We start from the raw sequence: 16466 nt of genomic DNA, 5'->3' as shown, positions 1-16466 counted from the left end.
GCACAGATGCTTATGGAGAAAGTAAACACGTGTCCAGTTCCTAACTACTAAAATGCTGAAGGTCAAAAATTTTTGGTAAAGTCACTGTATGTGAATAACTGGAATTTACTTGAACTTTCTTAATAAAGTGATCATTGTCTAGTTTCCTATTATGATTATTTCCTGCAAGTATGACATCATGTTATTATCCAGTACCTTAAACGTTCTCTTAACAAAGAAAGTAGCAAAAGAAGTTAAAAGCTTGTGGATGACGAGAGTTTTGGGCATCATATCCATTATATTTGCCATAAGTATACTGAAACTGTAGGCATATCCACATGTGATGGGGAGTCTTCTCTTGTGGAATGTCTTATTACTTGGGAACTTCTGAACTTGGTGGACTTTCTTCTATTATACACATCTAAACAGTTCCATATTGTAAAGAAAGTAGAAACAATCAGATGAAAGAATAAGTTGGCCTTCGCTCATTAAGCGCATTTTATATCCCCGCAATAAAATTTTTCAGCAAAGCACCATTCTGTTGGAACCACACAGAAATATTGTTTCAGTGTCCTACTTTTTTGAGATTCCTGAATTAGCTGGATAAAAGACCTGCTTGCTCTTTTGGCTTTCTTTGCTTCAGTTGTACAGTAAAACCTCACTTCCCTTTGGTTTAGGCAGTGGACGAAATCCCATCCGCCATTTTATGCTTGCATAAAATTCCATTTGCCGTGTTATGCGTGTGCAAAATCCCAAACAGTTTTAACAGACACCACTTCTCTGCTTTTAGTCAGATAAAGTTCAGGTCATGTATTATGATTATATAAACACATAAATCAAGCTTATATATTCATAAATTATACTGTTAGTGAGAGGAAGACACACTTTAGTCGATAGTAGTGGCACTGTCAGCTTTTTAAAACAAAAGAAACATGAGAAAAGAGATGCAGAACTGGCTGGTGTGGGTCTTCCGGGCTGTGTGGCCGTGTTCTTGAAGTTTTGTTTCCTAACGTTTCACCAGCACCCGTGACCGGCATCTTCAGAGTGCAGGAGCACAGACAGGAGCAGTTCTCTCTGTGCCCAGGGTGATGTGACCCTTCTGTGGGTATTTATAGAGATCTGAGGGGTGGGAGGGGGGATAGGGTGTGTGTGGGGGGGGGTTGAGTTACTGAGTGGCTGCTTGTTTTGGTGTCAGCATCTGTGTGTATCTTCCTGGGGATTAGGCAGGGTTTTTTTCTTCTATTGAATTGTTAACGAGGGGCTGCTGGGGGTGATTAGCCAGTTCATTGTGTGAACTGTTCACATGTCCTGGTGGCTGAGCTGAGTTCGTTGACCTTTTGCAGGCTGTATTTTTCAGGATTGGTAGCCAGGTTTTGTTGATTTTTAGACTCTCCTCTTTTTTATTGAAACTGTGCTGGTGTTTGTGAATCTCAATGGCTTCCCGGTATAGCCTGGTATAGTGACTGTTGGTGTTGTCCAGTATCTCTGTGTTTTCAAATAGGATTTTGTGTCCAGTGTGCTTGAGAGCATGTTCAGCTACTGCAGATTTTTCTGGTTGCTGTAGTCTGCAGTGCCTTTCGTGTTCTTTTATCCTGGTATGGATGCTGCGTTTTGTGGCCCCAATGTATACTTGCCCGCAACTGCATGGTATGCGGTATACTCCTGCGGCGGTGAGGGTCACAGGTGCTGGCGAAACGTTAGGAAACAAAACTTCAAGAACACGGCCACACAGCCCGGAAGACCCACACCAGCCATCGTATGCCGGCCGTGAAAGCCTTCGACGATGCAGAACTGTTTTCACAAAATCATTGGGGAATCTAGTATTTTGAAGTATGCTAACTTTGCTGACTTGATTATGTAGGATGGGGAGCCAATTTTCAGTATAAGGACCATATTCCTTGGTAACCTTTGAAAGGCCACATGCCAATGGTATCTGGGGTAGAAGTGTCTGAAGCCAAAGTCACATAAGCAGATTCACTCAGACATGCATACTTCATCCAAACAAATCCATTCATAAAATCTCATTCACAAAATAGGATACAATAAAATCAAGCACTGAAGTAATGTTTTTCAGTATCCCTTAAAATAGAACATATTTACCTTCCTTATCTGGCCTCTAATAGCATGTACCCATATCTGGTTTCATATGACCCCCAATTACTAGCCTGTAAAGTGCTTTACATATTTCTCATTTACCACTACATCAGGGTTTTTCAAATCTTGTGGGTCATCCTCCTATAGCCCATGGACAGCAATCCAGCCAGCCACAAATACACACACTATGGACTCCTGGAGTTGGATCTCTGCCACACTACACTGGAGCACCAGGCACAACAGGAACAAATTCTAATAATGACCATGTCCTGCATGTTTAAGTTCCCAACATTTTGCAATTCATCTCAAATTTGCTTATGGTCATAACCTACAGTTTGAGAACTCCTAGACTACACATAGCTGATGAAGTGGCTTTAAATTGCTCTTTAGTTTGATTGCATCATGTAGCACCATCTGTTTTATCTTCCCCACATTGAATTAAAATAAAATAAAGTGATTAATTAAATGTCTGACTCCATAGTTCTAAAAATATAATACTGCCCCCAAAAAACTTTTTAAAGGTCATTCAGTTATCCTGAAATTGAATACAGTAATTGCAAAATAGAATACTTGATCCAGTTGTGACTAGCCTTTATTCTGAACCCAAGGTCATTGGCCTTTTTCAAATGGAGGTATATTAAATCAACTGAGCCCTTCACTGTATTGTTTACAGTACATAATCACTGGGCAATTTGCTCCATGTCCTGGCATCTTCTTTCTGCAGTCTAGAAGTTTTTGGCTTATTTCAAGCAAATAAGACATGCTGTAAAAGTATGGTAGTATTGAATGGGATGCCATACATGGTCATTGGAGAGAATGCTTGCCCTGCCTACATATCTTAGAATGAGCTGTCTAAATATGGGGGTGGGGGTGGGTTGTCCAAATATTGAACTGTCATGCCAAGGAATATGCCCTAATGAGCAGACAAGAATCTTATAATTTGCCTTCTTTGGAGGGGGAGGAGTTATTCTGGCACAAAATGTAGGAAGTATCCCTATTGCAGGACTTCTTAAACTGTTGGTCATGACCTACTTGGGGGGTCACAAACAAATTTGAGGAGAGTTGTAGAATTTGCAGCCGGGGGGGGGGGCGGTTGAACACATAGGCCAGAATCAGTTTCATAACACATTTCCATTCTGCCTGGACAGCTCCATTGGTCTTGCAGGGATCCACCCCAGTTGCTCATCCCATACATGGTCATGCCCAGACCATTTCCAAGGGGGACATATGTGCATGTGTATGTATGGGGAAGGGTGTGAGAATGAGCTGTCTAAATGCAATGGGCTGGATTTTAGGAGTTGTCCACGTCTGAGTGGGCTCAAAACACTAACATCAGCTTTGCTACTCACTGCTAGCTCTTTGGCTTGTAGGCGTCTAGATTTTTATTCTAATTAAAGGATTATAGAGGAATTTGGCTTCAAGAACTCTGCCTAAAGGGAAATATTTCACTCTATGGATCAAAAACAACTCAATCTTCTCTGTTTAGTTGTATGTACTCTTGTCTGAGGGATTACGTTCACCCTTCCCTTCTCCAATTAGTTGAGCTTTCTCTTATTAGACCTGGAAAACAAGGACCTTTATTGTTTATTAAAGGTACTAAGAAACTTCACACTTTCATGTGCATCATTCCTTGTAGGATGCATTATATAGAATCAGTTATTGATTTATTTCCTTGGCAAGAACTCCTGGTAAGATTCAAGTCTTCCAAAAGAAGATGTCATTTCCTTCAAAAAATATACGGTACTTCTCTGGTGGATGAGTGCTGCTGTAGTACTGTTTGCAGTTGAGAAGCAGAAGAAATTATTTAACCAGTTATTAATTTAAAGAATACAAGCTTTATTTTTTTTTCATGTAGAACAAATCATTATTTTCTTTCAAGATGCACACATACTTGCTCTAGATTAAACCAAAAGGAATGAGTAATCCAGCATGAATGATTTTGTTGTATTAAAGTACTTTTTCTTCAGCCTCACTGCAGAACCCTGTTAATTTTCTTTGCATAATGAATTATTTTATAAAGTTTTGTGACCCCTCTTACTCATTTTTTAACCTACAAATATACACACACAGCCATTGTCTGCTTTTCTGCACTGCTCACAATTGCCAAATCCTAGGTTGCTTTCTGGAGCCATAGAATCAATTTAAAATCTACTGATTTAATTCCAGATTCTGCTAATTTGTCCTCTGATTGTAATGGTAATTCCTCAGTTGTTGAAAAATCCTTTTGATGCTCATCTCTATCTTTTTCATTTTAAGTACCAAAATTTCAGCCTTAGTCTTGTTTATGGTGGGCAGGCTCCATTCTGATACGTATGTTAGTTTGTTGTAAATGCTACTGAAACAAGAAACTCTTTCTACTTATCCTTTGAGACAGACGCCATAATATATGGGCATTCCTATAAAATATACACCTCAAATAAAACTGTCTTTCTAGCAAATATACAAAATATGCATCCATTCCACAATATCCCTTCATATAAGTGAAGTGTACTCCTCATAAGCGTGCAGCTCTTAGTCTATGCAAAGACGTTAAAATGTAGTATGGATACATTTACTGTATCTAGCTTTGTGTCTTTTCCTTCTGAAAACTTGCCAGAACAATGAAGCATGGTTCAAGCAACAAATTAAACCATAGTGTGCTTAACCATGGTTTATACAATAAATCTGAATTAGCTGGGTTTGCACAATATGTGAAACCATAAACAATGGTTCACAAACCACAATGGTTGGGTTCATACAATCAAGATTGGACAAAGTATTATGAATTAGCAAGTTGTATAAACCCAGTTTGTAAAAAAAAGGAGGAGGCAAGTGCTTGTATAACCTCTGGGGGAAGACTCCCGTTCCTTGTTAGTGATCATAACTAAAAAAGCAAGGAAGCTTCCTTTCTCTTAAGTTCCACAAGAGAAAGGTGAGATAAAACAAATACAGGTCTGTGATGGCTTGCAAAACATTTTCTGCGAGGCAGCCACAACATTATCTCAACTGTGTTTTTAAAAGGACCAGCCTTTAATTTTAGGAATGCCTAATAATATGTATAGTATTATTTAAACAGGTGGAAACGTTCTTCCATTACTCGGACTTGAAAAATGAGTGTGTGTGTTTATGTGCCTAGATATAATTTAGCTCCCAAATTGTTACTGCAAATACTGAGCAAACACATTTAAGAAGTGCATAGTGCTCTCCTCTGAGTGCAGTGAAACATGGAAGACTTGGTAGGTATGCCTAACGAGAGCGTCAAGTGACCGAGAGTAAACTTCAAAACAAGACTGTGCGCTTGTTAGCCCGAGAGGGGAGGGTGTCATCAAAGTTATTAATTAGAAAACAAGACCAAACTGCCCGTTTTCATCCAGAGAGCGCGGATCCCTGCCACCGACAGCAGCGGAACTGGCTGGTCTCCAGAGAAGCCGACACACTTCGGAGCCTCCGCTACCACTCTGCGGGGTGGGCGAGGGGAGAGAGGAAGAACCGAGGCCGCCGTGAGAAACGACTCCGGCGACTTCTCGCGAGAAATCTGTCGTCGGCCATTTTGCCATTGATTGGCGCAAACGGAGGGAGGGAGGAGGGAGGGAGGCAGGGCGCCTTCGCTGAGTGGAAGGGTAGGGGCCAGGCGATAGGGGAAGGACGGTTAGGAAGAGAAAAGAGGAGGGAGGAACGTGAGGATGAGTCTCCCGCGACCCCCCTCGCCGCCTTCTCCCTCCTCCTCCGGAGGCTCCTCTTGCTGACGACGACTCCCAGCCCGAGTGCCCCGCCGACCCCAGGCTGGCTGCGCCACTGGCCATGGTGCCCAGCGAAGACAACCAGCTGGTCCCTAAAGAGGTGAGCGCTCCTTCGCGCACGTTTCGGGCAGGCCGCGCCTGCAAGCGGCAAAGGAGGGGAGGCGAGTGACGCCTGCCGTGCTGGAGAAGCCGGCAAGGCCGAAGAAGCGCGCGGCGAAGGCCTCCTTGGGGTTAGGCGAGGGAGCGTCGGGCGTCTTGGCGGAGGGTCCCTTTCCCCTAGCGAGCTGGCGGTGGTGAGGCGGTCTCGCTGCGAAGCCTGCGGGTAGGTTCCAGTGAGCGGCGTTTTAGGAAAGGCCTAGTCGCTGGAGGCCCTGCGGCAGGCGCTGGAAAAGGACGATTAAAAACATCTCGCAAGAGGCGGCGGGCGGGAGGGTTCAGGGTTTGGGGGAAGATCTGTCAATGGTAGGAAGCCTGGGGTGGGAAAAGATTGAGGGATTCTCATTCGGGTTAAGGGACAAGGAAGTCCTTTGGGGGATTTTCCATTTCTATCCTCAACAAGGGCAGCTTTGATGAGAGCAGTTAACGCAGATTCATTTGCTGGCTTTGCGTTCACCCAAAAAGAGGTCGGACAGAAAGCATCCTTGGAAGAGTTAAAGACATTATGCTAGTAAGAACTCTGAAAAAATAAGGCCACTGGTTTCCCGTCTTGGATGCTGTTGTGCAGGTGTGGATAAAAGTTTGAAGGTTGTTGGGAAAAGGAGTTCCTTTTCAGGTGGTTTTAAGAACTGAGTTTTGTGAATTAGAGTGGATCGTTTTTGTGTTTTTTATATGATTATATTCTGTAATTCATGTGGTAGCAATTGCTCCATATGAATTTTTAAGCTATTTTTAATGGCCTTATAGATTGCACTTAATAATTTTGTAAGTATTTTTATTATCTATTAAGATTATTGATTTTATTGTTGATAGTTTTATCGACAGTTTTTACTTTTTTTGTAAATTATTCTGGGCTTAATTTAGAGGAAGAACAGTATTGTGCTGGTGGTGATGATGATGATAATAGTAGTACAGTAATAGTATTAGAGTCAGATTGGTTAAGGTGTTGGATTAAAAATTGGGAGACCATGGAAACCCTGAGTTCTAGTTCTGCCTTAGGCACAGAAACCAGCTGGGTGTCTTTGAGCCAATCACTATCTCAGCCCTAGTAAGAAGATACTGGCAAGCCACTTCTGAAAATATTGTCACAAAAACTGAATGGACGTGTTCCTGCAGGCATTGGGAATCAGACTTGATGGACCATAACAATAGGACTGTAGTAGTAGAATCAGTGTCCTACATAGAACTGTAGCTGTCAAATTTTTTCTTTCAAAGGAACCTTATCCATTCAACTTGTCTGCCATAGAAGCGACAAGCATACCTAATACTCCTTGCCTCCTATTTTCCCCCCAACAACCCTGTGAGGTGTGTCAGGCTGAGAGAGGGTGATTGGCCCAAAATCACCCAGCCTGGTTTCATGCCTAAGGATGGCCTAGAGCTCATAATCCCCTGGTTTTTAGGCCAGCACCTTAACCACTACACCAAACTGACTCTTAATTTACTTTCCCTCTCCAACTGTATCATATAGAAAAATAAGCAGATATAGACAATGTAACTTTCAGGAAAGCTGATTTACTGTGATTTAACCATAAGTCCTTGTTCTCCTAAGCAAATTTCAAATTGGTGGGCTTTGATGTTAATAAAGAATATAATAACCTTGATACAGTCTTTTAAACATAAGATTTTTTTATGTTTAAAGTTTTAATCACCTGTAGATGTCACTTGTACATCAGATTAAATAATATATTGTTACTGTAAAAGAAGACATAGATAAAGTATACAGAACTACTCTGAATATTTTGCATGGTAGTATGTTGGGTCAAATATGCAGAAGTTAGGTTTTGATATTGAAGCAGCCTATAGGTGTGTGGCAGCTTAATATAACACATGAATTTATCATGAGATTGCAGGAACAATTGGAGGACCTGTTTAAAGTAAAGATAGTCTCATATTTAATTCTTTTGATACCTGCCAGAGGGAACTGAGAGGGGGAACTTTGTTGGATGGTGACACAGCATATAATCACAGTTCATTGCTGTACTGGAATCCTGATTCCAAACTTATTAATAGATACATTCAGTATAACACATCTGTTTTATGGCATTAATGTAAATACATAACTTCATAAAAAGCACAAAGCTGTTTCTGTAAACAGCATTTTCCTGTTCTCTCCCCATACCCCCCCATAATGTTTTTTACAGTTTATCTTGATGTTGCAGGGTTGTGGATTTTAAACCCTAGCCAGCATTATTTAGCGTTTTTCTACCTTAACTATTAATTCGATACATTGGTACTAAATCAGCCTTCTCCAACTAGGATTCCTTCTAGGTGTGTGCACTTCAATATCCAGAATTCTCAGCAGTCACTGTGCTAGCTGGGGACTTCAGAGAATTGAAGTCCACCCATCTGGAGAGCGTCCAATTTGGGGAATGCTGTTTTAATGATCGAGAGGACATTATTTTGGCAGCAATTTTATTTTTAAAAATAATGGACAGCTCTGCCTATAAAGTTTATGACCTTAATAATATGTAATGATTATCTAGACATACATGAGTGTTATATGACATACATAGATCACAGATATTTTCTGAATGAGGGAGAAATGAATAATAATAGTTCAGCATTTACTTGATGTCCAAGAAGCAAAGGGAGTGTTTGGCAGTAATTGTAGATAACTAGCCCAGGCTGGAATGATTAATGGCAGAGTCTGGCTGTGATCATTGTTCTTCTAGTTATAAAATGCATTTAGACTATCAATTTAAACAGCATGAGCTATGAGGATTTCAAATACTTTCTTTTTTTGGGAAAGGGATTTTGGGAAAACAGGAAATAATAATCTTCCCAAATCATATATTTTGAAGAAATCAGTACTTATATCTGTAGATAACATAAAGCAATACTTTATAGTGTTTCATAATTTTGTCTTTTTAGTTTTTATTAGGCAAGAACATAGAACACATCAACCAATAAAATATATATTCAAAAATATTTTTAATTTGAGTTAATCCTGCTTGGAAATTAATCCCCTGTATGTTTATTGAGAAATAACTTGTGAATTTCTGAATGGAATCAAAAAACATCTAAATTCAGCACTGCTTATTTTTCAAGTATGTGTGTTTATGAATGCAGTCTAGTGTTAAAAGTATTTTTATGTATAGGAAAATAGAAAAATACACTATTCCATATTTGTGTAATGATGATGACAGGCAAGAAACATAGAGTATGTTATTTTACTTTCTCCCTTCAATGATTATTTAAGAAGTATGGTAAAAAAGTTCATAACAACCAAGAGTGCTTTTATTTAATAAATATATATGTAAATAATTCCTAAGCAGTTGTTCAGAGTGTATGTGTTAAACTTTGAATACCTGTTCCACGACATAAATGAAAACAAATTGCTGGATTTTGTTTTTGTTTTTGTTTTTGAACTTTAACAAATTCTGAGGTGATGGAACAAATGCTATTACAACATGTTAAAAAAGAGAGACAGTGATATAACTTGGGCACTGTCAGAGTGTATGATTAATTGGTACATGATAAAAGAACAAGAATTTTTTGAAATAAATTATTAGAAAAGCCAAGATATTAAAAATAAGACTTGTAATAGTAGAAGCATCTTGATTGGAAACAACAGTAACTGTCCTATATATTTAGGTTTAAATTTTCAGCAATTCTCTGTAGACTTAAGAGTTTACCTTTTAAAAAATATTTTATTTAAATATATGTAAGGTTAACTTTGCTGTATGCTTCTGGGTCATGTAGTTTATCTCCCCCCTCCCCAATAGATGTTTCCATTTGCTTAAATTCATAACCTTTTCAAAGAAGGTTTACCGGTTGCAAATGTCAGTTGGCCTTTAGTTATTTAACTGCAATAAAATGATTTAAAGAAGGAATTGTTCTTTATAAGAAAATAATATTAGAGTAACAACCATAATGGAAGAAACTTTTGGATTTGGAACATAAGAGCCCACTGGATTAGGCCACTGGGCCATCTTAGTCCAGCATTTTATGTCAAACAGTGAAAACCAGATTTTTTTCAGGAAACCTGCAAATATGGACAACAGGGTCAAAGTCCTCCATGTTGCTCATTAGCAGCTAGCATTTAAGACGTGCTGCCTACAGTTTGGCTACAGTAAATAGTAATCGAGACTAGTAGCCTGTATAGCGTGATAGTTGGTGAGAAATGTTGAGAGTGATAATTCAACAATATCCAGAGAATCAGAAGTTCCCTGGCCTTGGCCTAAGTAGTAGCAAATTCTGTACTAAAGATGATTTGGAAACAGACTTGAAAGCTGTAAACTTCAATTGGTTAGAGTGTATAGGAAAGCTTGGGCTCGGACCATGAAGACAGTTACTCTTACTGTCAGCCAAAACAGTTGGTCAGTACACCACCTGCATGAGAACATTTCTTTGTAGTTTCAGCAGACTTTTTTCAGCCATGCTTTATGATAGTCCTGGAACTAACTGGAGCTCTTTGTATAAAAAATGTGATGTAGAAATATTCGTCTTTATTTGGTTTTCTTAATAAAATAATATGAAATACCCAGCACAAAAATCCTTAATAGTTAGATATACAAGGAGAAACATAGAGTCCATCCCAGTTTACATATCCCAATTGATGTGACTTGCTAAGAGTAAGGTGCTGTGGTTGGTTGTTCATTGTGTAAAGTTGGGGGGAAGACCTGGGCATAGACCAAATTGGGCAGGGGGGAGTCTCTGGAGGGCTGAGCACAGGCTATAACATCTTGGTAGTGATGAGTAAGGGGAAATATAATAGGAGATGGGTGTAGACTGCTCTCAGGGACCATGCCACAGGTATATTGTTCCTGTGGTGCATTCCAACCCCCCCAATCTCATTCCTGGGCACCAGTTGGCAGACCTTCAAGGCCCTGGGTTGTTGGGGTGTGCTGCTGCTAAATGCCAGATTGGTCTGTAATAAGGCCACCCTCATCCATGATTTAATCTATGGATGAAAGAGTTGACCTGGTGTGTATCACCGAAATCTGGATAGGACCAAAATGGGGGGTTTCCCTTTCTGAGATGAGCCCTGCTGCGCTTTGAGTGTGGCATCACTCAAAGCGCAGGGTAGGGTTGGTGCGGTGGCAGTGGCCATCCAAGATATGTGGGAGGTATCCAGGGGTGCTTCTCACAGATTGCTGGGTGTGAAGCCCTGTTTATTAAGTTAGGCTCTAGGGATCAGTTGGGATTGTTGTTATTGTACCAGCCTCCCTGCTGTGTGACAACCTCCCTGCCTGAGCTCCTTGACTCCATGGCTGTGTTGGCGGTGGAGTTCCCCAGGCTTATGGTCTTGGGGGAACTTCAACTTGCCTTCACTGGGGGCAGGGTCTGGGGTAGCTCGGGAGTTTATGGCCACCACGCCTTGTCCCAGGTCATCCAGGGCCCAGTGCATAATAGCGGTCATACACGTGACTTGTTATTTCTGTCAGAGTAGTGGCAAAGTGTTCAGGAATTGGGGGAGATATTAGTTTCTCCCCTGTCATAGTCCGATCACTCCTTGGTGAGTTTGCAGTTCTTTGGCATCACCCCTCATCTCAGGGAGGCCAGAGCTATTAGATCAGTCCATCCCAGGCAATTAATAGACCTTGCTGGGTTCCAGAAGGAGCTTGAGGTTGTTCCAGAAGGTCGTCTGCACGGTCCAATCAGAGCCCTGGTGGCCACCTGAAATGAGAGGACAGCTAAGGTTTTGGATCAGATCATACCTGAGCGGCCTATCCATGCCCATACATCCTGGAATTCCTCCTGGTTTATGGAGGAGTTCAGGGAGATAAAGGAGGTGAAGAGACATCCACAGCACCGCTGGCAGATGACAAGGAGCAAATCCAGGTAAAACTTGTACCTCTTCCATAACATCTTTTAAACACAGTCTATCTATAGAGGGAGACACTCTTAAAATTAACTTCTGCATCCATTTTGAAAAATATCCTTCAATATATCCAATGTTAAAATATTTTGTTTCATTCTGTCTTTGTAAGTTGAGTTTGTGTTCTTCTCCTTTAATTGTAATCTTTAGTTCCTTCTAGTTCCCTCTAGTGTCCAATTTTTAAAGTCTTATTTTATTATTTTTTAAAAAAATTCAAAACAAAAGCATTTTCCCACAGGAAGGATTCTTAAGTAAGAATTCCAAAATCTTATTTTAAATTTATCTGGGCCCTTCGTTGGTTAGTAACTTTCTAAAATCAAAGTTTTAATCACCATTTTGCTGTTTATTCCAAAACAATTTTTTTAAAGTCCTTAAACTTGTATTTAAAACTTCTTTTGCTAAGGATTGAAGGAAACTTACCTGGTGCTATAAAACTTGTTGATCCAAAGGTTCCTAATAGCTGAAAAGCAGTTAACAAGCAATTTCTGAAAGTGATTAGAAAAGGAAATATACAAACCCAGTGTCCTTTTAAAGGTACCACCTGTAGTTTGAGCAAAAAGGCATGCCTTTTCTGCCATAGTGCCCGCCCTATAGATCTTCCTTCCTCTGGAGAAATGAAGATAGCCCTGACCCTGCTGGCCTTTCATAATGACGTAAAGACCTGGTTCTGGGCCTGGGGCCCCAAGTGTGTGAAGGGACCTAGTTTCCTGGCTATGTTAGCATTTGTGGACTGTGATACTTCCTCAGCTGCTATGTATTTTAATTTTTGAGCTTGTTGTGATTGTTTTTATTCTAATTTGATATTGTCCACTACCCAGAGTCACTCGTTGAGATGGGAGGTTATACAAATTGAATGAATGAGTGAATGAATCTGTGTTTTTACATTTAGTCATACGAACTTCATTTTAAGAAAAAATGTTATTTTCAAAACAGTCTGCTTTGGGCTCCATCCCCAGACTCTGAAAATTGGTAACATTATGTTTAAATGACACAAATTACCTGGTGTAATGTTAACTGCCTAGAAAATGTTGGCACTACCCATAGTCATAACCAATCATATGTTTTCTTTGACTGAATATTTTAAGATATATTATCCCAAGAGATGCACAATTTGTAGATTGGAGTATGATACAAAAGCACATTCTTGCCATAATGCTTCCAACTTCATATGTGAGCCAATCATATCCAATTACTTCCAGTGATGATCTGTTTTTGCGTCTGCTTCTGATGGGTCTGACCAGTCACAAAAAGTCTTGCTTTTTTAGGGAGAAGGAGTTAATATCCCATTCATAAATGCCTACTTTGCTGCTACACCTACCAGTTAATCACTGTATTGTGTACACTTTCCATGCACTTAAAAAATCTATTATTGGAATTCCACAGTGATTGGAAAGTATGAAATCCTAGGCTTTACTTTGTAGATATTGATGTCTAATAAATGTATGATGGGGTAGAGATGCTGTGTGATTTGATAAAATCAGAGTGTGGCTCCACAGTGCTGCTATGATGGTCATGTTGTGGGACAGACAAGGAAGAAGCTTGAGTCACCCAAACGTTGGCAGTTGGTTTAGAATGTCTTTGTTTAGATCTACCAGTGCATCATACAATACAGGTAGTCCTCTTTTAGTGACTGACTCATTTAGCAACCATTCACAGTTATGACAGTGATGAAAAATGACTGAATTACCGGTAGTTTGGAAAGTTGTCCAGTCAATTCCTTTCAAATATATAGAATACTAGGGTTGATACTGCATTTTGGGTTTTTCCTGTCCCATTTTTGGAGGACTCATATTTTAGAAAGTTTAGTACTTCAGATGGAAGAAGTAATTAATAATAGTGGATCCTTTTTATTAAATTATAAGCCTGAAGTTCCCATTTTAATTTTTTTTAAATACCGTATTTCTGTTCAAATTGGACATTTAAGGCAGCTTAAAACACGCACAAAATGCAAAATATGAAGATAAAAATATATTGCAATCTCTTTCCCCCATTTGATAAATAGATGGACCACTCTTGCAGATCTTAAAACAGGTTCTTAATGAAAGAGGCAATTCAGATATTTCCCTTTTTCCTTCTTATCTAGGAGGTGGTGCCTTTTTTCCCAGGTAGGATTGGAAAACAATTTCCAGGAATTTTCCTTTTCTGGTTGAATTTAGGATACAAGTTTCTACACTAGACAAATACGTCTTTAGTCTATGGATTTTGGTAAATTTTGTGTATCCTTAGTCTGTTAGTCTCGTATTATACTCCCATGTACTTTTCTGGAGAATTAAATCATTCTTCTCCTTTGGCTTAGATTTAAAGTGTTAATTTATTGTAAGAAAATAAATTTTACATTGACTTATATTAGTTTCTTTAAAAGCTGAATAGATTTTAAAATAAATATTTGAAGATTATTATTCACTTCAGCATAGCATAATCATACTATTTTGTGTTTATATATCTTAGGAGATGCTTTGGAGATGCAGACAAAGTATATTTGATGAAATGAAGAAGAAATTTTCACAGGTAGTTAGTCAAAGTAAATTTTTAAAACAGCTTAGTTGTGATAGCATGAGATTAGCACTGTGCACATGAGTGAATAAAATGCTTTGAGAATGCATTAGAGTACTAATTTTTAATATATATCTAAGAGTGGAAGAGGATTTGGTATCTGTTATATGAAACTAAGCTTTGATTTTAATATCTACAAGAATCAAAAGCATGGTTTTGAAAATTCTAATGAAAGATAATTTGCATGACTTAAAATAGTTTCAAAACCTATATTAACATAAGGTTTTCTGGATAATTTAAAAAAAATGTCTATTGTTTTCAGTTCATTTAGTAAAGGTATTGCTCTAATATAGGTTTTGGAATTCTTCCGGTCAAAACAGCTGGCTTTGTTTTTTATATTAAGTTGTGTTTCAGTTAACCGACAAATGTGAAGTATGAAATAGTTAATGAGAATGCCATGTTTGCTTTATTTCTACTTTCCCAAAAGCTACAGTGCTCACACTTACATTTCAGTGCACAAAAACATAAGTTCTTTCTGTTGGGTGCATGGCTTTTGTACCAATAGAATAGATATTGAATATGTTTTAAAAATAGCATTTCTGTTGGCTTACCTAATGTCTAGCTTCTTCTCTACTAATTTTTTACGGTTGGAATATTTTACAGGTAGTCCTCATTTAGCGACCACAATTGGGACTGACAACTTGGTCTTTAAGCGAAGCAGTCACTAAGTGAAACTGCGACTGTGCTTATGATCTTATTTCAACTTTCCTTTCCTTTGCAGACCTATAAAGGTCGTAAATGCAAGGATTGGTTGTAAAGTTATTTTTTATCACCGTCATAACTGCAAACAGTTGCTAAACGAGGCAGTTGCTAAACGAGGACTACCTGTAATGAGATGTTGTTACTGCAGGATTAATAGCTTTAATATGTCATTTCATAGTATATCAAATTAGAGAAAACAAAGAATGAGGATAAACATAGTCTTGAAATTATCCTTTCTGAAAGGTAACACATATGATCAATTTTTAATAAATCTGTGTTCTAATTTTTAATTCTCTCTTGTCTTTGTGTAATTCAGTTTCATTGTAGTTGCAATGTGTCCTTTCCTAATCAGAAAGAACCAAATGGAAAGGGGGCTAGGAGATAGTGTCATTTTTTCAGTGAAGCAAGTCTCTGTATGTATAAATATCATTAACTATTTTCAGACTAACCATTTTGATAGTCTTCTAAATACATCAGTAGCATTATTAGACTGTCAGTAGGAATGTTATATCCTCTTATTTGACCATTATAAAATAACATGCAATTTCAGGCAGGAATGTCTTTTTCCTGGATGATGCCTTAGTTTTTTAGAAAAGACATAGTAATGCTAAGTCTCAGTTAAAGTTTTTTTTTATTTCAAGCCCAGCCTAAACTTGAAGATATATTATTTGACTTACTTAGAAGTACACTTGCTTAGTTCGGTAGAATCTAAAAATATGTCTTGCCTTTTAGTTTCTTATTTTCTAGTTTTCCATTCTGATTTTTAATAATTAGTTTCTCACACTTTATTAAATTATTAACAAATAGCATTTTTATTGTAGGCACTACCGATCTCCGCAGGGAAAAAGGACACTTTTAAGGTGGTCCACCTCAAAAATTCCTCTAGTTTTCAGAGGAGGCTTGGGGCATTTCCCAATGGTTTAGTGTGCAGCTTGATTATGTACCTAGTCAACCTCTGAATAAGATTACCTCTGAATGGTCTCTGCCATTCATTGATCCTCAGGTTCTCTTTGATAAACTGAGGAGCTCTGAGAGATGAAACAACAGAATAGAGTGATGCTGCCAGAATAAAGAGCAAATGCAAATGAACATGGAAATGAATCCAGATTTGTGCCTAAACCGTGGTAGTTAGGGCAGAAAAATATTGTTATTACTCTATCCTTATTGCATCTGCAGACTATTCAAAGTTTTATTCAAAACAACCTGGATTCTGATGAAGTGGATAGGGGCCTCAGTGGAATAAGCCCTGCCTTGAGTGAGTTGGATCCTTGCCCCTGCTAGCTCAACCAGAGAGGACACAAGAAGATAGATGCAAGAGATGGTGAATATCTCTCAAATGCAACACTCTTGAAAGAGGCAGTGGTATATTCCTTCCACAAGAAGCTGCCACTCCATCCAGCCATCATGGACAATTTCTGCCTGATCTTTAACCTTCCCTTTTT

The 16466-nt window shown here is 38.8% G+C and overlaps 1 protein-coding gene across 4 annotated transcripts in view; it reads left to right on the top strand.

Moving 5' to 3' along the window:
• The first annotated feature begins 5619 nt into the window (after positions 1-5619).
• Positions 5620-16466, top strand: part of USP47 (ubiquitin specific peptidase 47) — a 56674-nt gene continuing 45827 nt past the window's right edge. For 2 of the 4 annotated variants that reach the window (XM_007437172.4, XM_007437171.4), the window contains exons 1-2: positions 5621-5892; positions 14218-14277. In XM_007437172.4, the coding sequence (XP_007437234.1) occupies positions 5854-5892; positions 14218-14277 (99 nt within the window). In that variant the 5' untranslated portion in view covers positions 5621-5853. Of the gene's footprint in view, positions 5893-14217; positions 14278-16466 lie in introns of all 4 variants that reach the window. The other 2 variants (XM_025172511.2, XM_015889643.3) reach the window with 2 other exon arrangements.

This window comes from Python bivittatus, unplaced genomic scaffold, assembly GCF_059951505.1.
Source record: "Python bivittatus isolate LINGU-HERP-01145 unplaced genomic scaffold, Pbiv_v1 ctg000480_np1212, whole genome shotgun sequence".
Classification (NCBI taxonomy): Eukaryota; Metazoa; Chordata; class Lepidosauria; order Squamata; family Pythonidae; genus Python; species Python bivittatus.
The sequence above is the reverse complement of the archived record's forward strand: the minus strand, read 5'-3'. Positions and strand labels throughout refer to the sequence as shown.